General features: G+C 41.0%; 1 protein-coding gene across 6 annotated transcripts in view; it reads right to left on the bottom strand.

Annotated features, from left to right (window-relative positions):
- Positions 1-22,069, bottom strand: part of auts2a (activator of transcription and developmental regulator AUTS2 a) — a 491,988-nt gene extending 469,919 nt beyond the window's left edge. For all 6 annotated transcript variants that reach the window (XM_082960361.1, XM_014137879.3, XM_082960365.1 and 3 more), the window contains exons 1-2: positions 21,908-22,069; positions 18,998-19,783 (exon numbers count right to left, since the gene is read on the bottom strand). In XM_082960361.1, the coding sequence (XP_082816487.1) occupies positions 18,998-19,279 (282 nt within the window). In that variant the 5' untranslated portion in view covers positions 19,280-19,783; positions 21,908-22,069. The remainder of the gene's footprint in view (positions 1-18,997; positions 19,784-21,907) is intronic.
- Positions 22,070-24,100: the final 2,031 nt, after the last annotated feature.

Raw genomic sequence — 24,100 nt, 5'->3', positions numbered from 1 at the left:
GTACAGTATACAACATGTCAATAAACTATGCCATTCACAACACACGCCAATCTGATGGAGAGAGCTCACTCACCAGTAGTGACAATAGTATCACAGCCTACTGCCTTGAGTCCACTGCATGAGCATCCTGATCCCCACTGTCCTACCACCTGTAAATGCTCAAGCAGTCCCAAGTCACTGGAGTTATTCTGACCCTCAAGTCTTTCAGGAGAAATGTTTGGCATTTTGTGTGTGTAAAAAAAACCGAAGAATTATAAAGTAGGAATCAGCTCACAGGGACTTGGCAGTATTTGTTGCAACAGCACAGTGACTGATGGCTTTAAGATAATTGAACGTGTAAAGCCCCAACGGGAAAGCGATAGGTCTCTTGCTAAACTAAATGCTGATTCCATTGACATTGTTTTCTACTCAATCAAGCAAGATGTATAAAATAAATCCCATGCTAGACCTATAGCCACATGTTCTGATTTCAATGACACATGACTGAAAAAGAGCATGAGCATATAAACTGACCAAAAATATAAACGCAACATGTATAAAGTGTTGGTCCCATGTTTCATGAGCTGAAATAAAAGATCCCAGAAATTGTCCATACGCACAAAAAGCTTATTTCTCTGAAATGTTGTGCACAAATGTGTTTACATCCCTGTTAGTGAGCATTTCTCCTTTGCCAAGATAATCCATCTACCTGACAGGTGTGGAATATCAAGAAGCTGATTAAATGGCATGATCATTACACAGGTGCACCTTGTGCTGGGGACAATAAAAGGCCACTGTAAAATGTGCCGTTTTGTCACACAACACAATGCCACAGATGTCTCAAGTTGAGGGAGCGTTCAATTGCTGACAGCAGGAATGTCCACCAGAGCTGTTGCCATATCATTTATTGTTCATTTCTCTAAGCCTTCAACGTTGTTTTAGAGAATTTGGCAGTACGTCCAACTGGCCTCACAACCGCAGATCACGTGTATGGCGTCGTGTGGGTGAGCGGTTTACTGATGTCAACGTTGTGAACAGACTGCCCCATTGTGGCGGTGGGGTTATGGTATGGGCAAACATAAGCTATGGACAACAAACAAACACAATTCCATTTTAAATCGATGGCCATTTGAATTCACAGAGATACGTGACGAAACATTCTGAGGCCCATTGTCGTGCCATTCATCCGCCGCCATCACCTCATGTTTCAGCATGATATGTCACAATAACTGGAAGCTGAAAATGTCTTAGTTCCTAGCGGCCTGCATACTCACCAGGCATGTCATCCATTAAGCATGTTTGAGATGCTGACGTACACGTCAATCCAGAGCGTGTTCCAGTTCCTGCCAATATCCAGCAACTTCGCAGAGACATTGAAGAGGAGTGGGACAACATTCCACAGGTCACACTCAACAGCCTGATCAACTCTATGCGAAGGAGATGTGTCACGCTGCATGACGCAAATGATGGTCACCAGATACTGACTGGTTTTCTGATCCACACCCCTACCTTTTTTTTAAGGTATCTGTGTCCAACAGATGCATATCTATATTCCCAGTCATGTGAAATCCATAGATTAGGGCCTAATTCATTTATTTCAATTGACTGATTTCCTTAAATTAACTGTAACTCAGTGAAATAGTTGAAATTGTTGCTTATAAATTGTTGATTATCCAGCATTGGGATGTTGTTTATATTTTTGTTCAGTATATTTTCTCCTTCAGTTATTCAGAACTATAGGTTACACTGATTGTTTTTTTACCCCTTACAATAATACTCTGTGCTAAATGGGAAAACTCAAATGAGGCGCTGGAGAAGGACATTAGCCGAAAGTCTTCATCGAGAGAAGGGGCTGTGAATTTCACCTTGCGATCGATTTCCTTTGATTGTACAGGGCCTATTGGTCTTGACCAAATGAAGATTAGCGTGTGTGTTCGGATGAAAAGCCTACAGCACAATGAACAAGTAATGTGGTTTTACAGCGTCAGTTGGCGGTGCAGTCATTGAGTAATATTGAATTGGGGTGGGGAAAGAAGACAAGGGAACGATTACACTGCAGTTTAGTGCAGTGGGATCAGGGTTTTAGAGATAGAGCTTAATCATTTGGTCATTTCTCAGTGTTCGTTGTTACACACAACTGCTAGCTCAAGCCTCCCTTTTCCTCTCTCAATAGGCACGAGGCAGCAGGCTTAATAGAACGCCTTACGCCTGCCTCAGATAGTTCACTTGTAAAGGACAGCTGCTGTATGTGCAGGTGGAACATCTTGATTTCAATGGTCTGGTTCAATGAATGAGAACAGAACACCTTTCTGAATGCATTTGAGACTAGAGAGCTGCCTTTGCATATTGATGCTGTGCAATTCCCTCTCAAATTGAAACCAAAAAGGGTTTGGTGTGGGGAGAAAAACATTACTCTGTAGGGAATAGGCTATGCACCGACACGACAAAGAATGAATGGGGAACTGTGGGGATACATAGTGACTGAGTGGTATCGAGAAGTAACTTCTCCAGTAAAGTATTACGGTAGAATACTATCAGTAATGTCTCTCCTGTGTAGACAAAGGATTTACCCTGCACTTATACAAAGCCCCCTGGAGAAAGAGTGCAATGCTATCGGGTCGTTCCATTTGATTTCAATCACTTTTTGACCGCACCCCTTTTGATTTGAACATAAAACACCATACATATTTGCCCATGGTAGAAGTGGAAAGAAGTGGAGGGCGCTCAACCAACGTGAGTCGAGGTGCACCCAAAAAATGTAATCATTGAAAAAGGAAAAGATTCTGATGAAGCCCATCGAAAGCTGAAACTTTCATCTTTTAACCATGCTTAAATAAAACAATGCATTTTTAATGGTGAGCCAGCGTTGCGCCTTTTCCCATGGTAGAAGGGGTCAGAAAGTGGCTTTTTATACCAAAATGCCAAAACATTCAGGTGATAGAGGTGCTCAAAGTTGACCCATTTTGCATACCTCACCCTACCATGAGACATCCATGTCTTCATCATTGGAAAAGATTAACAATTGAGTTTGACATCATTTAAAAGCTTTCACAAAGGCTTGTCAGACTAAATGGTTTTATTTTTTTAGCCTTTAACGTTAATTATCTTAAAACATGTAAACTCCCCCAAAAATACATTTTCGCATATGTTGCATATTAGACCCTAATTTGCATAATTTGAGGTGTTTATGTTGTGCCACGATCAGTTGAGACACAGCTTACTCTTGAATACGGGGTGGGTGTCATTTCAATCATAGAATTTACCTATCCCTTCAAACCACCGCAATTTAGCTGGTACACCATTTAAATTTAGTTGAACTATTTACTACAGAATACTACCACAAAAATGACCACCGGTACACACACCGTCTAATGACAAGAAATGGGAATGTGTATTCTATTATCTATATATCTCAGTTACTTCAATAGGTTTCCTATGAATGATTGCATAATTTAAAACAATTGACATTCCCATTCAGGTCAACATTCTCTGATGTGTGGACCTCCATCCATCTTTGTGGTACCATTTGAAAGTTGACATTTCAATTTTATTCCCATTTTAGTACATGTATCAGCCAAAACAAGACACACACCCTGTATTTAAGAGCATGCAGTGTCTCAACCGATGGCGGGCAAAACACAAACCCCTCAGATGATGTGAAATAGGCTCTAAGCTACAACATACACTACCATTCAAAAGTTTGGGGTCACTTAGAAATGTCCTTGTTTTTGAAAGAAACGCACATTTTTTTGTCCATTAAAATAACATCAAATTGATCAGAAATACAGTGTAGACATTGTTAATGTTGTAAATGACTATTGTGATTGGAAATGGCAGATTTTTTATGGAATATCTACATAGGCCCATTATCAGCAACCACCCCTCCTGTTTTGCAATGGCACGTTGTGTTAGCTAATCAAAGTTTAGCATTTTAAAAGGCTAATTGATCATTAGAAAACCCTTTTGCAGGTATGTTAGCACAGCTGAAAACTGTTGTCCTTATTAAAGAAGCAATAAAACTGGCCTTCTTTAGACTAGTTGAGTATCTGGAGCGTCAGCATTTGTGGGTTCGATTACAGGCTCAAAATGGACAGAAACAAAGACCTTTCTTCTGAAACTCGTCAGTCTATTCTTGTTCTGAGAAATGAAGGCTATTCCATGTGAGAAATTGCCAAGAAACTGAAGTTCTCGTACAACGCTGTGTACTACTCCCTTCACAGAACAGCGCAAACTGGCTCTAACCAGAATAGAAAGAGGAGTGGGAGGCCCCGGTGCAAAACTGAGCAAGAGGATAAGTACATTAGAGTGTCTAGTTTGAGAAACAGACACCTCACAAGTCCTCAACTGGCAGCTTCATTAAATAGTACCCGCAAAACACCGGTCTCAACATCAACAGTGAAGAGGCGACGCCGGGGTGCTGGCCTTCTAGGCAGATTTGCAAAGAACAAGCCATATATCAGACTGGCCAATTAAAAGAAAAGATTAAGATGGGCAAAAGAACACAGACACTGGATAGAAGAACTCTGCCTAGAAGGCCAGCATCCCGGAGTCGCCTCTTCACAAGTACATTTTAAATGTGGCAGAAGAAAAACTCACATTTAGGTCCACATACATTTAGTCTATCAATTTCGGTTCAGTCAAAATACATTTTCTGTCAAAATGCAATAATTCAGGTCTTGCCTTTGGGGACACGCATGAGCATAGAAAGGTATCCAAAAGAATTGAAGAAGCGGTGCTTAGCAAAAATAATACATATGATGAATGGAAATAAGCCTCCACACGGTATGCTGTATGTTCCCCAGTGCAATTATTCCTGCATCACAAACGTTTCAACTTCAGAATTCATCACATGTATGAGACGCCGGGATCACAGGCCTATCAAAACAAAAACAAATTTTCTGATGGGCGAATAATTGTTGCAGGTCGTCTTTTGCGCTCAGAGGCAACATTCTAATGTCTACTGAAAGTAAGAACTGCATATCATATTTAAGTCTTCCCTGAAATTGAAATGGCACAACAAATAAGCAAATAATGTATCTTTCTTTTTTGTAAGGGTTTCAGAAAAGGGTCCTGTATTTATTGACCGATTTAAGGAGCAGAATTGAACAGTTAGAGAACAGAAAAACAACTACAGGTGACACAGATTTACACTGAACAAAAATATAAAACACAAGTTTCTAAGATTTTACTGAGTTACAGTTCATATAAGGAAATCAGTTCATTGAAATTAATTCATTAGGCCCTAATCTATGGATTTCACATGACTAAGATTACAGATATGCATCTGTTGGTCACAAATACCTTTTAAAATAGTTAGGGGCGTGGATCAGAAAACCAGTCAGTATCTGGTGTGACCCCCATTTGTCTCATGCAGAGCAACATCTCCTTCGCAGAAAGTTGATCAGGCTGTTGATTGTGGCCTGTGGAATGTTGTCCCACTCCTCTTCAATGGCTGTGCGAAGTTGCTGGATGTTGGTGGGAACTGGAACACACTGTCGTACACATCGATCCAGAGCATCCCAAACATGCTCAATGGGTGATGTCTGGTGAGTATGCAGGCCATGGAAGAACAGGGACATTTTCAGCTTCCAGGAATTGTGTACAAATCCTTGCGAAATGGGGCTATGCATTATCATGCTGAAACATGAGGTGATGGCGGTGGATGAATGGCACGACAATGGGCTTCAGGATCTCATCACGGTTTCTCCGTGCATTCAAATTGCCATCGATAAAATGCAATTGTGTTCTTTATCCATAGCTTATGCCTGCCCATACCATAACCCCCCCACCACCATGGGGCTCTCTGTTCACAAAGTTGACATCAGCAAACCGCTCGCCCACACAACGCCATCTGCCCAGTGAAGTTGAAACCGGGATTCATCTATGAAGAGCACACTTCTCCAGCGTGCCAGTGGCCATCGAAGGTAAGCATTTGCCCACTGAAGAAGTCGGTTACAACGCCGAACTGCTGTCAGGTCAAGACCCTGGTGAGGATGACGAGCACGTAGATGAGCTTCCCTGAGACGGTTTCTGACAGATTGTGCAGAAATTCTTCAGTTGTGCAAACCCACAGTTTCATCAGCTCTCCAGGTGGTTGGTTTCAGACAATCCCGCAGTTGAAGAAGCTGGATGTGGAGGTCCTGGGCTGGCATGGTTACACGTGGTCTGCGGTTGTGAGGCCAGTTGGACGTACTGCCAAGTTATCTTAAACGACATTGGAGGGGGGTTATGGTAAAAAAAAATTACATTCAATTCTTTGGCAACAGCTCTGGTGGACATTCCTGCAGTCAGCATGCCAATTGCACCCTCCCTCAAAACCTGAGATATCTGTGGCATTGTGTTGTGTGACAAAACTGCACATTTTAGAGTGGCATTTTATTGTTCCCAGCACAAGGTGCACCTGTGTAATGATCATGCCATTTAATCAGCTTCTTGATATCCCATACCTGTCAGATGGATGGATTATCTTGGCAAAGGAGAAATGCTCACAAACTGGGATGTAAACAAATTTGTGCACAACATTTGAGAGAAATAAGCTTTTTGCACGTATGGAACATTTCTGCGATTTTTTTAATTTAAGCTCATGAAACATGGGACCAACACTTTACATGTTGCATTTATATTTTTGTTCAGTATAGCTTTAGATCCAGCTGACGGCCTTAGTGAGTTTGAGGTCATGGGAGGATAGCCTCACCAATGAGGACAAAAGGAAGCAATTGGTATGCACATTATCTTCATGTTGGTTGCGGGAATGAGATAAAAGACACACATAACTTTTGAAAAAGAGAAAGAGTCTATTTTTTGTCTCTTTACACATACTTGAATTTTTGCACAGTCTTTATACAGTATTTTTTAAGACTGCAAAGCTGTCCTCAATTGGGGTAACCTCTGTCCGGGACAATGTCTTTAGGATTTTGGAGCGGTCATTTAGAGAGGGGTTAAACATTTTCATTATCCAACTACTGTCTAATTTTTATATCCTCTTCTTAAAATGTTGCAGATTAATGACCAATTAATTATTGTCCCACTTTAATATGAAGGGACAGAGGAGCAAACATGCCTTTGCTACCACTCGTGTGGTGTGTGCTCCATTGTAATTGGTAAGTAAGTGAGCAGCTGAGACATTTGACATACACAATGAGAGTTTTCTTGTAGATTCTGACTGTTATATTTTACTGTGCGTTACTGTTCTGTTTTGTCCTGCATGCCCACAATATGCCAATCGTAAATGTATTTTATTCTCTTTTTGTGTTTACAGTAAGTGTCATGAAAAGCCACAAAACTCAGGAGGTTGATGTGTTGGGGCCCTGAGGAAAGTCCTCAAATATGCCCCTGACCGCCGTGGTGGAGGACAACGCAAAGTATGTATATGAGCAAATTGCTCTTATTTTAAGAAATCTCTATAACTGCCACAACACTCTTCAACTAGTACCATGGAAATACTTTTAGCCAGTTTAGCCCACAAAATGTATTCAGGAATGTCCTCCTTTTCAAGTTTTTTTTCAATCTCAAATTGATAAAATTGTATGCGCTAATTCTCTTCACTGCAGATCTGACCCATCACATAACTCTTCAAGAGGGCCCTTATTGGGGATGATGCTGACAGTGCTACCCAGACGCAGAGCAAGTGTGAGGCAGAACTGAGAAGGTGCAAAGGAGAGGTGTCAGTTGTCAGCATACTACCCTGTGGCGCTTAAGGACAAGAAAATGGTATCCTCTCCGAGGATTCACAAAGTCTGTGATAATGAGAGATAATATCCTCCTTCAGTCGTTTTGTCTTTTCTAATCACTCTTCAAATGGTCTGATAGCTGATGCTTTGGTCTATCAAAATATATACGTCAAATGTTGTTAATATTAAGACAAATAATTTGTAAAAGTAGAGATTGTCCCGCTTTTCCTAGAATCCTTGCATTAATAAAAAAACAAAAAAAACAATGAGCTTATACTCTGTGTCCAAGTCTTTCTAGGCATGTAATGTCTGTGGGTGAATTATGAAACAAATGTATGCGGATGTGCAAAAAATGGTTATGTAGATTTGTTTTGCAATTGCTTGATCTATTTTAAAAAGGTAAGAAAGAATGTTGCAGATTAACTGAAATTGGTGACTATGGAAACAGAAATGTAATGAACAATGTTTTCAATATCCAACTTCCTCCTCTGCAATACTTTATACAGTGCTATCTAGAACCTAAAAGGGTTATTCGGCTGTCCCCATAGGAGAACACATTGAAGAACCCTGTTTGGTTTCAGGTAGAACCCTTTTGGGTTTTATGTAGGACCCTTTCCACAGAGGGTTCTACATGGAAACCAAAATGGTTCTACGTGGAACCAAAACGTATTTTCCTTGGAACCGAAAATGGTTATTCTATAGAGACAGCCGGTGAAACCTTTTGGTACATTTTTTTCTAAAAGTGCAAGAAATAAGCTGTAGTCACTATGACACTATGACTAGTAGGCTACATAATGTAGCACATAATATAGTGGTCAGAATTATGACCAGCAGGTCAGATAGAGGTCACAAATATTATGGTGGTCAGAAAAAGACGGCATATTCTGGACAGTAATAATAAATCAAATAAAACAACAACAAAAAAGTAATTTCCCAACCAGAATAAGATGTCATAAAAATACATCATACTGACGTCTTTTAAGCCAGGAATTTCCCACTTGGTTTTTACAGCTTACTTCATACTTCATCTAACCTGTTAGGAAAGCTAATGTGGTTGTAATGTATGTATAGGTTTTGATTTACACGACAAAGATTTTGTAGGAAAAACATACTGCAGAGGAGTAGTAGGAAAGGAATCCATGACTTAAGGCTCACAAGTCACAACACAAGTATAGGCCTACAGTGATGATATAATGTAACATATTTGGTGACATACAGTTGAAGTCGGAAGTTTACATACACCTTAGCCTAATACATTTAAACTCAGTTTTTCACAATTCCTGACATTTAATCCTAGTAAAAATGCCCTGTCTTAGGTCAGTTAGGATCACCACTTTATTTTAAGAATGCGAAATGTCAGAATAAAAGTAGTGAGAATGATTTATTTCAGCTTATATTTCTATCATCACATTCCCAGTGGGTCAGAAGTTTACATACACTCAATTAGTATTTGGTAGCATTGCCTTCAAATTGGGTAAAACGTTTCAGGTAGCCTTCCACAAGCTTCCCACAATAAGTTGGGTGAATTTTGGCCCATTCCTCCTGACAGACCTGGTGTAACTGAGTCAGGATTGTATGCTTCCTTGCTCGCACACGCTTTTTCAGTTCTGCCCACAAATGTTCTATAGGATTGAGGTCTGTGCTTTGTGATGGCCATTCCAATACCTTGACTTTGTTGTCCTTAAGCATTTTGCCACAACTTTGGAAGTATGCTTAGGGTCATTGTCCATTTGGAAGACCCATTTGCAACCAAGCTTTAACTTCCTGACTGATGTCTTGAGATATTGCTTCAATATATCCACATAATTTGTGTTCCTCATGGTGCCATCTATTTTGTGAGGTGCACCAGTCCCTCTTGCAGCAAAGCATCCCCACAACATGATGCTGGCACCCCCGTGCTTCACGGTTGGTATGGTGTTCTTCGGCTTGCAAGCCTCCCCCTTTTTCCTCCAAACATAACGATGGTCATTATGGCCAAACAGTTCCATTTTTGATACATCAGACCAGAGGACATTTCTCAAAAAAGTACGATCGTTGTCCCTATGTGCAGTTGCAAACCATAGTCTGGCTTTTTTATGGTGGTTTTGGAGCAGTGGCTTCTTCCTTGCTGAGCGGCCTTTCAGATTATGTCGATATAGGACTTGTTTTATTGTGGATATAGATACTTTGTACCTGTTTCCTCATGCATCTTCACAAGGTCCTTTGCTGTTGTTCTGGGATTGATTTGCACTTTTGCACCAAAGTACGTTCATCTCTAGGAGACAGAATGCGTCTCCTTCCTGAGCGGTACGACAGCTGCGCGGACCCATGGTGTTTATACTTGCGTACTATTGTTTGTACAGATGAACGTGGTACCTTCAGGGGTTTGGAAATTGCTCCCAAGGATGAACCAAACTTGTGGAGGTCTACAATAATTTTTCTGAAGTCTTGGCTGATTTCTTTTGATTTTTCCATGATGTCAAGCAAAAAGGCACTGAGTTTGAAGGTAGGCTTTGAAATACATCCACAGGTACACCTCCAATTGACTCAAATGACGTCAATTAAACAATCAGAGGCTTCTAAAGCCATGACATCATTTTCTGGCATTTTCCAAGCTGTTTAAGGCACAGTCAACTTAGTGTATGTAAACTTCTGACCAACTGGAATTGTGATACAGTGAATTATAAGTGAAATAATCTGTCTGTAAACCATAGTTGGAAAATGTACTTGTGTCATGCACAAAGTAGATGCCCTAACCGTCTTGCCAAAACTATAGTTTGTTAACAAGAAATTTGTGGAGTGGTTGAAAAATGAGTTTTAATGACTCCAACCTAAGTGTATGTAAACTTCCGACTTCAACTGTAGTTAACCTGTTAGGGCTAGGGGGCAGCATTGACACGGCTGGATAAAAAACATACCCGATTTAATCTGGTTACCACTCCTACCCAGTAACTAGAATATGCATATACTTATTACATATGGATAGAAAACACCCTAAATTTTCTAAAACTGTTTGAATGGTGTCTGTGAGTATAACAGAACTCAAATGGCAGGTCAAAACCTGAGAGATTCCTTTACAGGAAGTGGCCTGTCTGACCATTTGTTGAACTTCTTTTCCATCTCTATCATTTACTAAGGATCTCTGCTCTAACGTGACACTTCCCACGTCGTCCATAGGCGCTCAGAGCCCTGGAAAAAACAGAATGTCGTCATTCCAGCCCCAGGCTGAAACACATTATCGCCTTTCTCAAGTGGCCGATCAAGAGACACTGGCTTATGCGCGTGACCCCGACCGCGCCCGCCTTTGGGATTTTTTCCTCTGTTTGCCGAAAAGGAGATTCCCTGTCGGAATATTATCGCTTTTCTACGAGAAAAATGTCGTAAAAATTGATTTTAAACAGCGGTTGACATGCTTCGAAGTACGGTAATGGAATACTTCGAATTTTATTGTCACGAATTGCGCCATGCGCGTGACACTTCTTTACTATTTCGGATAGTGTCTGGAACGCACGAACAAAACGCCGCTATTCGGATATAACGATGGATTATTTTGGACCAAACCAACATTTGTTATTGAAGTAGCAGTCCTGGGTGTGTATTCTGACGAAGACAACAAAAGGTAATGAAACTTTTATAATAGTAAATATGATTATGGTGAGTGCTAAACTTGCCGGGTGTCTAAATAGCGAGCCCGTGATGCCTGGGCAATGTACTTAGAATATTGCTAAATGTGCTTTCACCAAAAAGCTATTTTAAAATCGGACATATCGAGTGCATAGAGGAGGTCTGTATCTATAATTCTTAAAATAATTGTTATGGTTTTTGTGAACGTTTATCGTGAGTAATTTAGTAAAATGTTAGCGAATTCCCCGGAAGTTTGCGGGGGGTATGCTAGTTCTGAACGTCACATGCTAATGTAAAAAGCTGTTTTTTGATATAAATATGAACTTGATTGAACAAAACATGCATGTATTGCATAACATAATGTCCTAGGGTTGTCATCTGATGAAGATCATCAAAGGTGAGTGCTGCATTTAGCTGTCTTCTGGGTTTTGGTGACATTATATGCTGGCTTGAAAAATGGGTGTCTGATTATTTCTGGCTTGGTACTCTGCTGACATAATCTAATGTTTTGCTTTCGTTGTAAAGCCTTTTTGAAATCGGACAGTGTGGTTAGATTAACGAGAGTCTTGTCTTTAAATGGCTGTAAAATAGTCATATGTTTGAGAAATTGAAGTAATAGGATTTTTAAGGTTTTGAAAATCGCGCCACAGGATAGCAGTGGCTGTTACGTAGGTGGGACGAATTCGTCCCGCCTAGCCTAGAGAGGTTAACATTGTAATAAGATGGCGGCGAAGAGGATTGCTAAAGTTTGACACGCCCCTAACCAATTGAGCCATTTTGTTAGTTTTTTTGCATTGTTTGTAACTTATTATTTTACTTATTTTGTACATAATGTTGTTGTTACTGTCTCTTATGACCGAATATAACTTCTGAACATCAGAACAGTGACTACTCACCACGAACTGGAAAAAACGTTGTCCTTTAGCGAGTCCGACGAGAAGGATATACTGCTCTCCCGGGAACAGGCCCAAATCCCCGTCATTTGCGGGAAGAAAAGACGGAGGAAAAGAGGAAGCAGATCGGGCTGCCAATTGAGAATCCGTAGAAGAGCGAGTAAACTCCCACTGCCTTCCGTTCTTCTTGCTAACATGCCATAATTGGATGACCTACGATTACCCTACCAACGGGACATTAAGAACTGTAATATCTTATGTTCCACCGAGTCGTGGCTGAACGACGACACAGAAAATATAGAGCTGGCGGGATTTTCCATGCACCGGCAGAACAGAGATGCTACATCTGGTAAGACGAGGGGTGGGGGGTGTGTGTCTTTTTGTCAGTAACAGCCGGTGCGCAATGTCTAATATTAACCTCTCTAGGCTAGGCGGGACGAATTCGTCCCACCTACGTAACAGCCACTGCTATCTGGTGGCGCGATTTTCAAAACCTTAAAAATCCTATTACTTCAATTTCTCAAACATATGACTATTTTAGAGCCATTTAAAGATAAGACTCTCGTTAATCTAACCACACTGTCCGATTTCAAAAAGGCTTTACAACGAAAGCAAAACATTAGATTATGTCAGCAGAATACCAAGCCAGAAATAATCAGACACCCATTTTTCAAGCCAGCATATATTGTCACCAAAACCCAGAAGACAGCTAAATGCAGCACTCACCTTTGATGATCTTCATCAGATGACAACCCTAGGACATTATGTTATACAATACATGCATGTTTTGTTCAATCAAGTTCATATTTATATCAAAAACCAGCTTTTTACATTAGCATGTGACGTTCAGAACTAGCATACCCCCCGCAAACTTCCGGGGAATTCGCTAACATTTTACTAAATTACTCACGATAAACGTTCACAAGAAGCATAACAATTATTTTAAGAATTATAGATACAGACCTCCTCTATGCACTCGATATGTCCGATTTTAAAATAGCTTTTTGGTGAAAGCACATTTTGCAATATTCTAAGTACATAGCCCAGGCATCACGGGCTCGCTATTTAGACACCCGGCAAGTTTAGCACTCACCATAATCATATTTACTATTATAAAAATGTCATTACCTTTTGTTGTCTTCGTCAGAATACACACCCAGGACAGCTACTTCAATAACAAATGTTGGTTTGGTCCAAAATAATCCATCGTTATATCCGAATAGCGGCGTTTTGTTCGTGCGTTCCAGACACTATCCGAAATAGTAAAGAAGTGTCACGCGCTTGGCGCAATTCGTGACAATAAAATTCTAAGTATTCCATTACCGTACCTCGAAGCATGTCAACCGCTGTTTAAAATCAATTTTTACGACATTTTTCTCGTAGAAAAGCGATAATATTCCGACAGGGAATCTCCTTTTCGGCAAACAGAGGAAAAAATCCCAAAGGCGGGGGCGATCGGGGTCACGCGCATAAGCTAGTGTCTCTTGATCGGCCACTTGAGAAAGGCGATAATGTGTTTCAGCCTGGGGCTGGAATGACGACATTCTGTTTTTTCCCGGGCTCTGAGCGCCTATGGACGACGTGGGAAGTGTCACGTTAGAGCAGAGATCCTTAGTAAATGATAGAGATGGAAAAGAAGTTCAACAAATGGTCAGACAGGCCACTTCCTGTAAAGGAATCTCTCAGGTTTTGACCTGCCATTTGAGTTCTGTTATACTCACAGACACCATTCAAACAGTTTTAGAAAATTTAGGGTGTTTTCTATCCATATGTAATAAGTATATGCATATTCTAGTTACTGAGTAGGAGTGGTAACCAGATTAAATCGGGTATGTTTTTTATCCAGCCGTGTCAATGCTGCCCCCTAGCCCTAACAGGTTAAAGAAGTCTCGAGGTATTGCTCGCCTGAGGTAGAGTACCTTATGATAAGCTGTAGACCACACTATCTACCAAGAGAGTTCTCATCTATATTATTCGCAGCCGTCTATTTACCAGCACAGATCGATGCTGGCACTAAGACCACATTCAACCAACTCTATAAGGCCATAAGCAAACAAGAAAATGCTCATCCAGAAGTGGCGATCCTAGTTGTCGGGGCCTTTAATGCAGGCAAACTTAAATCCGTTTTACCAAATTTTCACCAGCATGTCACATATTCAACCAGAGGAAAAAAATAAATAAACTCTAGACCACCTTTACTTCACACACAGAGATGCATACAAAGCTCTCCCCCGCTCTCAATTTGGAATATCTGATCATAATTCTATCCTGCTGATTCCTGCTTACAAGCAAAAACTAAAGCAGGAGGTACCAGTGACTCGCTCAATATGGAAGTTCAGATGACGCGGATGCTACGCTACAGGACTGTTTTGCTAGCACAGATTGGAATATGTTACAGGATTCATCCAATGGCATTGAGTAGTACACCACCTCAGTCATCGGCTTCATCAATAACTGCATCGACGACATCGTCCCCACAGGACTTACAATCATGTCTGAATCAACACAACATTGCAATACAATGTCATTGCTTGTTGTTTCTTCTTTTTTTACAAGAAGCACAAATACGTTGTGAGAGACCATAATGAGCACAGTACGTAGCAGGTAATGTGCAATATTTAGCAAATTTGGCATTTACCAGTTTTTTTCATATTGCTAGTTCTCCCGAGTTCTATGATTACTGAGTACATATCCCAACCAGAAGCCATGGATTACAGGCAACATCCGCATCGAGCTAAAGGCTAGAGCTGCCGCTTTCAAGGAGTGGGACACAAATCATAAACGCTTATAAGAAATCCCACTATGCCCTCAGATGAACTATCAAACAAGCAAAGCATCAATACAGGATTAAAATTGAATCCTACTACACCGGCTCTGACACTTGTCAGATGTGGCAGGGCTTGAAAACTATTACGGACTACAAAGGGAAACCCAGACGCGAGCTGCCTAGTGACACGAGCCTACCAGATGAGCTAAATGGCTTTTATATTCGCTTCGAGCCAAGCAACACTGAAGCATGCACGAGAGCACCAGCTGTTCTGGATGACTGTGTGATAATGCTCTCGGTAACTGACGTGAGCAAGACCTTTAAACAGGTCAACATTCACAAAGCCGCAGGGCCAGACGGATTACCAGGACGTGTACTCAAAGCATGCGTGGACCAACTGGCAAGAGTCTTCACTGACATTTTCAACCTCTCCCTGACCGAGTCTGTAATACCTACATATTTCAAGCAGACCACCATAGTCCCTGTGCCCAAGGAAGCGAAGGTAACCTGCCTAAATGATTACCGCCCGGTAGCCATGAAGTTATTTGAAAGGCTGGTTATGGCTCACATCAACAGCATCCTCCCGGATACCCTAAACACACTCTAATTTGCATACCGCCCCAACAAATCCACAGATGACGCAATCTCAATCACACTCCACACTGTCCTTTCCCACCTGGACAAAAGGAATACCTATGTGAGAATGCTGTTCATTGACTACAGCTCAGCATTCAACCCTATAGTGCCCACGTAGCTCATCACTAAGCTAAGAACCCTGGGACTAAACACCTCCCTCTGCAACTGGATCCTGGACTTCCTGACGGGCCACCCCCATGTGGTAAGGGTAGGCAACAACACGTCTGCCACGCTGATCCTCAACACTGGGGCCCCTCAGCGGTGTGTACTTAGTCCCCTCCTCCACACTGACTCCTCCTCAGACCTCTGCTGTACTCCCTGTTCACCCACGAATGCGTGGCTTTGCACGACTCCAACACCATTATTAAGTTTGCTGATGACACAACAGTGGTAGGCCTGATCACCGACAACAATGAGACAGCCTTTTGGGAGGAGGTCAGAGAACTGGCAGTGTGGTGCCTGGACAACAACCTTTCCCTCAATGTGAGCAAGACAAAGGAGCTGATCGTGGACTACAGGAAAAGGAGGGCCGAACAGGCCCCCATTAACATCAACGGGGCTGTAGTGGAGCTGGTCAAGAGTTTCAAGTTCCTTGATGTCCACATCACCAACGAACTATCAAGGTCCAAACACACCAAGACAGTAGTGAAGAAGGCATGACAAAATCTTATCCCCCCCAAGGAGACTGAAAAGATTTGGCATGGGTCCCCAGATCCTCAAAAGGTTATACAGCTGCACCTTCGAGAGCATCCTGACCGGTTGCATCACCGCCTGGTATGGTATTGCAACTCTCAGCATCTGACCATAAGTCACTACAGAGGGTAGTGCGTACAGCCCAGTACATCACTGAGGCCAAGCTTCCTGCAATCCAGGACCTATATAATAGGCGGTGTCAGAGGAAAGCACATAAAATTGTCAGAGACTCCATTCACCCAAGTCATAGACTGTTTTCTCTGCTACTGCACGGCAAGTGGTACCGGAGCACCAAGTCTAGGACCAAAAGGCTCCTTAAGAGCTTCTACCCCCAAGCCATAAGGCTGCTGAACAATTAATCAAATGGCCACCGGACTATTATATTGACACCCCCCCTTTGTTTTGTACACTGCTGCTACTCGCTGTTTATTACAGTATCTATGTATAGTCACTTCACCCCTACCTACATGTACAAATTACCTCTACTAACCTGTACCCCCACACACTGAGTCGGTACCGGTTCCCCTGTATATAGCCTCGTTATTGTTATGTTATTGTGTTACTTTTTCTTATTTTTTACTTTAGGTCATTTGAACTGCACTGTTGGTTAAGGGTTTTTAAGTAAGCATTTCACAGTAAGGTCTACACTTGTTGTATTCGGCGCATATGACAAATAAAGTTTGACTTGGAATACGTGATGTAAGTTCAAACAAGTGGAATGAAATGATGATTAATACATTCCTAATTAGGCTATACATACTGTTGTACATGTGAGGAGCTTATTCCACAGACAATAAGGCAAATAAATAATCATGAGCTCCACAACTGGCCTGTTCTGGATTCTGAAACCTTCTAGAACCTCTGGAAGCCATTCCTCCTACTGTAAGCCTTTGTCTGGCACGCTCTTATAAAAACAAATCCACAATACTGCTCAACAACACAAGCTCTGTGACAGAGATATAGATCTTTGGCTGAATTGTCTCGTTTTGGCTGAATCGTCACATCTGTTGGAATCCAGCTCACAACAGAAATATGCAGGCTAGAGCTCAGCCAACTGCAAGGCCAGCCCAGCAATACAGATACAGCAATTGGGGCTGGAGACAATAACAACCCTCTCTTCACATAGTGTCAAGAGATTAAGGGTGATTTCACACTTGGTCCCTTTCAGCCAATTTTTGTGAACTCAGTGCAGTTCCCTTAATTTTTTGTTGAGTGTGAACACTCCAAAGGAACTCAGACTCCTTAAAAGAGCCCCCTTACGGAAACCGAACTGATCTGAGTTCGGTTCACTTGAATTCCGCGGTCTGGTTCCCTTTTTAAGGCCAATGTGAACACAAAGCTCCCCAGGTTCGCTTGTCATTATTCCCGCACCACACACTAGACTACTGCAACACCATTTCCCCTGCCATAGCACCTTCACATTGGCAGTGGTGTAAAGTACTTAAGTAAAAATACTGTAAAGTACTACTTAAGTCGTTTTTGGGGGTATTGGTACTTTATTTTACAATTTATATTTTGGACTCCTTTTACTTCACTACATTCCTTAAGAAAATATTTAACTTTTTACTCCATACATTTTCCTTGACACCCAAAAGTACTCGTTACATTTTGAATGCTTAGTAGGACAGGAAAATAGTCAAATTCACGCACTAATCAACAGAACATCCCTGGTCTCCCTACTGCCTCTGATCTGGCGGACTCACTAAACATACATGCTTCGTTTGTAAATGATGTCTGAGTGTTGGAGTGTGCCCCTGGCTTTCCGTAAATTAAAATAAAAAAAACAAGAAAATGGTGCCATCTGGTTTGCTTAATATAAGGAATTTGAAATTATTTATACTTTTACTTTTTAAACCAAATCGTTTTAGACTTTTACTCAAGTAGACTGACTTGAGTCATTTTCTCTAAAGGTATCTTTACTTTTACTTAAGTATGATAGTTGGGTACTTTTTCCACCACTGCACATTGGAGATAGAGGATGATGTGCAGTTTCGCAGAAAAAACATGCTGTTTTTGAATTTTGATTAGTGAATGTCAAGAAATTCCAAAATATGTGTGGAGTTTTGTACTGACACGATGTTCAGATTATTTGTTTGCAATATGTTGATTTACAGGCTAAGAGAGCTTCATATTCAATTGTGGGGTTTGAATAGTGTGAGAAGACAACATATTTGGTGAGAATCACAACACAGGGTTCAAAATCCATTCTAGATCTTAAAGGGAATACCATTTTTAATGAAGACTACAGCATTATTTAATCTGCATTTACTCTACTGGTATTTCATCTGTTACCAAATATATTTACATGTTAATATTATCTTCTGATTACAATAATTATGTCTAATCTTTTAACTAAATGCAATCTATTAGATTCCAAAACGTAAGTAAGTATATCTAACTGTCCGATAACGCGTTCTGATGGAATGGCTTTGTCCTGTACTTTTACCCAGAGTGCTTTGAGTGAATGTTGTAAAGATATATTGGTTCTTTTCTAAACATAGTAATGTGAATGCAAAGAGAACTCAGACCTCAAAAAAGGTGAAGTGAACTGGCAACAGTGTGAATGCAAAGCGAACTGAGTTTTTTGCTTTTTTAAAGAGGACTGAGATTGGTTATTTTAAAAGAGGACTACATGTGAAAACACCCTTAGAGCCAAATCTAGAGGAGATGGCAAAACACAGAGAGGAAATGCTAAAAATCACACATTGAAGCAACCAGAGTAGAAGAAGTAGTAACATCAGCCTGGAGTTACTCACATCCAGCGCCTCCAGCGTCATGAAACCAGAGATAGAAAAGCCATCGATGATGTCCTCCTCAGCAGACGTAGACTCCTTTCTCTTTCTCCTGGGGGGCTTTGGACGGGAAGAAAAGGGGTTCCTGACTCTTTCCTCCCTCTCCGAATCTGAGGAGAAGCGGATCCCCACAGAGCCCCCCCTCACATGGTTATTGTTCCTTGTCCCATTTGATCTTCGTCCCCGATCCCTCTCAGACTTAGACTTCCTCTTTTTGCGGAGCCCACTGGACCGAGGGCCATCCATTTCCTCAGAGGAAAAGCCCACCTAGAGACTCCTCTAGTAGAGAAGATAATCAACCCTGTCAAGGGCACTCACTGGCACAGTTGAACTCCCAGCAGAAAGAAATACCAACAGATATTTCCTAACAATATCCAACAAGTAGTACGTATAGTTACTCAGTGCATGAAATCCAATGAAAAGTAAGCGATCATTTAATATCCAAAGGGCATTGGCTGGAGTACAGAATGCATTGAGTCATTGAAAGCCCAGCAGCAGGTTCCAAAGCAAAGATCCCCAACGGTCGTCCATGAAATCCACTAATAGACAAAGGGTAATATTGTCGGTTAGATGTGGAAACCAGACTGTCAACTCAAAAAGAGAAAAAAAATAAGAAAAATCTTCAACTAGAAAAGAATGTCTGATCACTGGACATGTCTTGCCATGGCGAACCAATTGTAAAAAGCCACATCCTGATCCTCCTCAAGGAATCCTCCCTCTTCACATGCTGCAGTCAGCCAGCTCTGTCTCCTGAAAGTCAAAGAGATAGAGAGCATACATTTGCAACATGTTCAGTCAGCAGCAGTCCTTAATGTCGAATGCATTAAGTCAATGAGCCATCCGCTCAAGGTAGGAAGATTATAATACAGTACAGGGGGTTGTTAACAGTCTACATAATGCAACATAAATGAATGTTTCATTATGATATAGCTTCAGACTTCTCACTATACTGTCATTTTTTATTTTACAATGCATAATCATTATGCTGAAATCATTATGTGGCTGAGATCATTATGTGTTTCAAAGTGCTCCTTCTCTAATACTGTCTCTATAGTTCTCCCCCGTGGTTTTACTCTATCCTGTACTTTTAATGAAATAAGCATTCTTACATTTATAATGTATGGGAATTTTCTCTATTTGGTTAAGCCTATTCCTATATATGTGGATCTTTTAAACATAGGCCTGCTGTGGTTATCATCTCGGTTTCTGTTCACTGCATATAGAACACCAGCTTGCCTGATCATCACACTAGTATGTCTCCATTTCCAAAATCACTGTGCTTTCACAAGAGGTGAGACAATGTACATAAACTTCATAGTCACCACGACACTTGCCTTTTTGAACACTTCCAATCCCACCTAGAATTTACACTCTCTCCATATAGGTGCATAAAACCCTGATTCAGTGTACATTTCTGTGAAAATACCTTTTTCATTAAGTATACCATGTCTTTTTTTCACAGTGTGTTCGTCATTATGCATATTTCAATCTATTTATTGAATGGCCTATCCATTATGCAATACTTCTACAAGGTAATTGATTCTTAGAATATTCTTGTTTCGTCACAATTTTACATTCCAATGAATTTCTGCAAATAGATAATCTCATGTAAACCATATAAACACATTGGTCATAACATCCAACACTAGATATTGAATTATGTCTGTCCTTGAGGGTTTGAGATGAGGATTCTGCCAAACAATGCTCTCTCCTAGATCTAGTATGATGACAAAGACCTTAACTGACAATTGGTCTTAAAGCCCTTAAATTTGGTGCACCCTAAGTCAAAAGTTAGTGTTCAGTCATAATAGGCTACTCTATATGATTAACCTATTGACATTCTAGTCATGCTACAATGTAACCATAAAGGTTTGCGTTTCAGACAGCATACAGATGACAACACATTCAACAGTTTGTCATCTCAATCATTCCTTAACACAAACATTCATTCTCAGTCTCCTCATCTGCTCTGTATGTCAAAGATACAGATAACCTGTACTCTATGAATACTATCTACAATACCAAAACCCATTTAGATACTAAGTGTACATGACATCACCAAAACGGTAGTCTATCCATCATTGAATACACCAAACAGCACAGGCATGCTCTAGTCTAGCCTCATCCAAGCCACTCCAAATTTCATCATCCCCTCCCAATGCTGCTGGATGAACCGTTCCACAGACAGACAGTAGGAACACACCTTGCCTAGCTCCATCATAACCAGACACACCATAATAATCATATGTCATAGACAACCACCATCTTCAACTTTGAATGATGTAATTGTCCAAGGATTGCAATGGAAGGTAGCATGAGTAAAACCTGTAATATACCAATAGCCAGCTAGACTGCAAGTGGCAAATGTTGCACATCAGCACATTACATTAGCTCGCAAATGTGGCTTATTTGGACGGATGGTGCGTAATAAGGGCGCATCTAAACCATCAAAAATCCCAGCCTTGTTTATGCTGCAGTTTTTCCTTGTTTTAGCCTTAGAAGCTAAATTCAGCCTTTCTTATAACGGTCCTAAGCCATTTCCCAGTCCCTATCTCTTTAACCTGATGCCCCGTGCCAACACTCCCCTAATAACATGCATACAACATAGCTCTAGTAAATCGTTTAAAAGCTGTTTTGGCTCTTTCGCCTTCCCTTTTCTCGTTCCGTGCTGTTATCACATTATCTTGCTCTCTTCCTTCACTCCTTTTTGTCTGCCTCTCTGTCAGTATATCTCACGCTCCGTGGCCAGTCCAGCCTACAACAGAGACTGGCACTACCTCCTCTCCTGCTCCAGCTCTCCGCTTATTTTCACTAACACACAAAGCAAGCCTCTTTTTCTCCAAGACACGTCATGCAAAACCAAGAAATGCAAACCCTTGCAAGTGGGGACCGTCCGGGCAAGTCGCTGGTATTCGGATACGAATGGTCAATAAAAGATTAAACAAAAGGAAAAATGTAACTAACAAATAAATCCCGTAAGGAAGCAAAGGCGCTATTCTCTCCCAGTCAGTGCTTGAGGATCCCGGAGAAGGGACCGGGCGCATTGATATGGCGATGCCGCAGTGCCGCTTTACAGGGTATGCGCTTCCTCGGCGCAAATAGTGCTGTCAATGGAATCTGGTATGTTTCGTTGTACTAAGGAGAACGGTCAAAACTATTCGCTCATGTACTGTTGTCGGTTGAAACTCTGTAATAAACCAGATAAAGTTATAGCCTACTTATGAATGTTCTATGTCTAGCCTACTATAACACAAAAGGTGTGTTCGTGTCTACTCAAAATTTGGACAGTACATTCTCAGCCTAGCTGCCAAAACAATAATTTGTACATTTAAATACATAAAAATACATCGTATTGAGTTTACACTTGTTACGTGACCCTATGTGACAATTTCAGCCCTTCGTAACCACATAAAGAGCCACCACTATTTTAAAAACTCATTATAAAACCTGTAGCTTATCCCAAACATCATGTACAATCAGTGAATCATCAGAGGAAGGCCCTACAAATTGTCAAAGACCCCAGCCACCCCAGTCATAGACTGTTCTCTCTACTACCGCATGGCAAGCGGTACCGGAATGCCAAGTCTAGGACAAAAAGGCTTCTCAACAGTTTTTACCCCCAAGCCATAAGACTCCTGAACAGGTAATCAAATGGCTACCTGGGTGTTTTGCAGGTAGCCCCCCCCCCCCCCCCTCTTTTTACGCTGCTGCTACTCTCCGTTTATCATATATGCATAGTCACTTTAACTATACATTTATGTACATACTACCTCAATTGGCCCGACCAACCAGTGCTCCCGCACATTGGCTAACCGGGTTATCTGCATTGTGTCCCACCACCCACCACCCGCCAACTCCTCTTTTACGCTACTGCTACTCTCTGTTCATCATATATGCATAGTCACTTTAACCATACCCACATGTACATACTACCTCAATCAGCCTGACTAACCGGTGTCTGTATGTAGCCTCACTACTTTTATAGCCTCACTACTTTTATAGCCTCCCTACTGTTATTTTTCACTGTCTTTTTACTGTTGTTTTTATTTTTTTACTTACCTATTGTCCACCTAATACCTTTTTTGCACTATTGGTTAGAGCCTGTAAGTAAGCATTTCACTGTAAGGTCTACTCCTGTTGTATTCAGCGCACATGACAAATAAACTTTGATTTGATTTGACAAACCCTCCCACCAGCATGTCGACTCTGCTGTATCCCTATAGCTCTTGTGTCTTGACTATATGGAACTGGAGTAAAGGCAGATGGAGAGACAGTCAGTCAGCATTGAGCATTATGCTGCTATCACCCAGACACCCATTCAGTGCTATTGACAGATCCATCGTTTGCATACAGACCATGGACCTAAGTGTCAGATTATCACACAGGTTATGTAACAGGGATAGGTTCTCTCCAGGGAGAGACAAAGGGACAATCTCACTGTACTCTGCTCCCCTGTCAATCCCCACTGAAAAAGAACACTGGCCGGGTCTCATGACACTGTGTCACATAACATTTTACTTTTACTGCACATCTACCATTCCAGTGTTTAATTGCTATATTGTAATTACTTCGCCACCAGGGCCTATTTATTGCCTTACCTCCCTTATCCTACCTCATTTGCACACACTGTATATATACTTTTTCTACTGTATTATTGACTGTATGTTTGTTTACTCCATGTGTTACTCTGTGATGCTGTATGTGTCGAACTGCTTTGCTTTACCTTGGCCAGGTCACAGTTGTAAATGAGAACTTGTTCTTAACTAGCCTACCTGGTTAAATAAATGTGAAATAAAAAAAATAAAAAACGTCAGCAAGGGTGGTAGTGGAAACAGAGTTCATGTAAATCTAATTTAGTTGAGTAAAACATTTTAAATAAAGATCACGTTTCCCAATTAGATAAATGATGATGAATATTGAAAACAATGAAATAATTACTTATCATGGTGAATATTGCAATTATATTATTCAAAGGTAAATGACAACCATGTCATTTATTTTATTTAGGTCTAAACAAGTCCCTCTCAAATACATTAAATACAAGTCATATATTCTACCCCAGGATAT

The sequence above is a fragment of the Salmo salar genome, chromosome 13 (assembly GCF_965601325.2).
Source record: "Salmo salar chromosome 13, fSalSal1, whole genome shotgun sequence".
NCBI lineage: Eukaryota > Metazoa > Chordata > Actinopteri > Salmoniformes > Salmonidae > Salmo > Salmo salar.
Note: the sequence above shows the minus strand (reverse complement) of the source record. Positions and strands in the feature narration are given on the sequence as shown.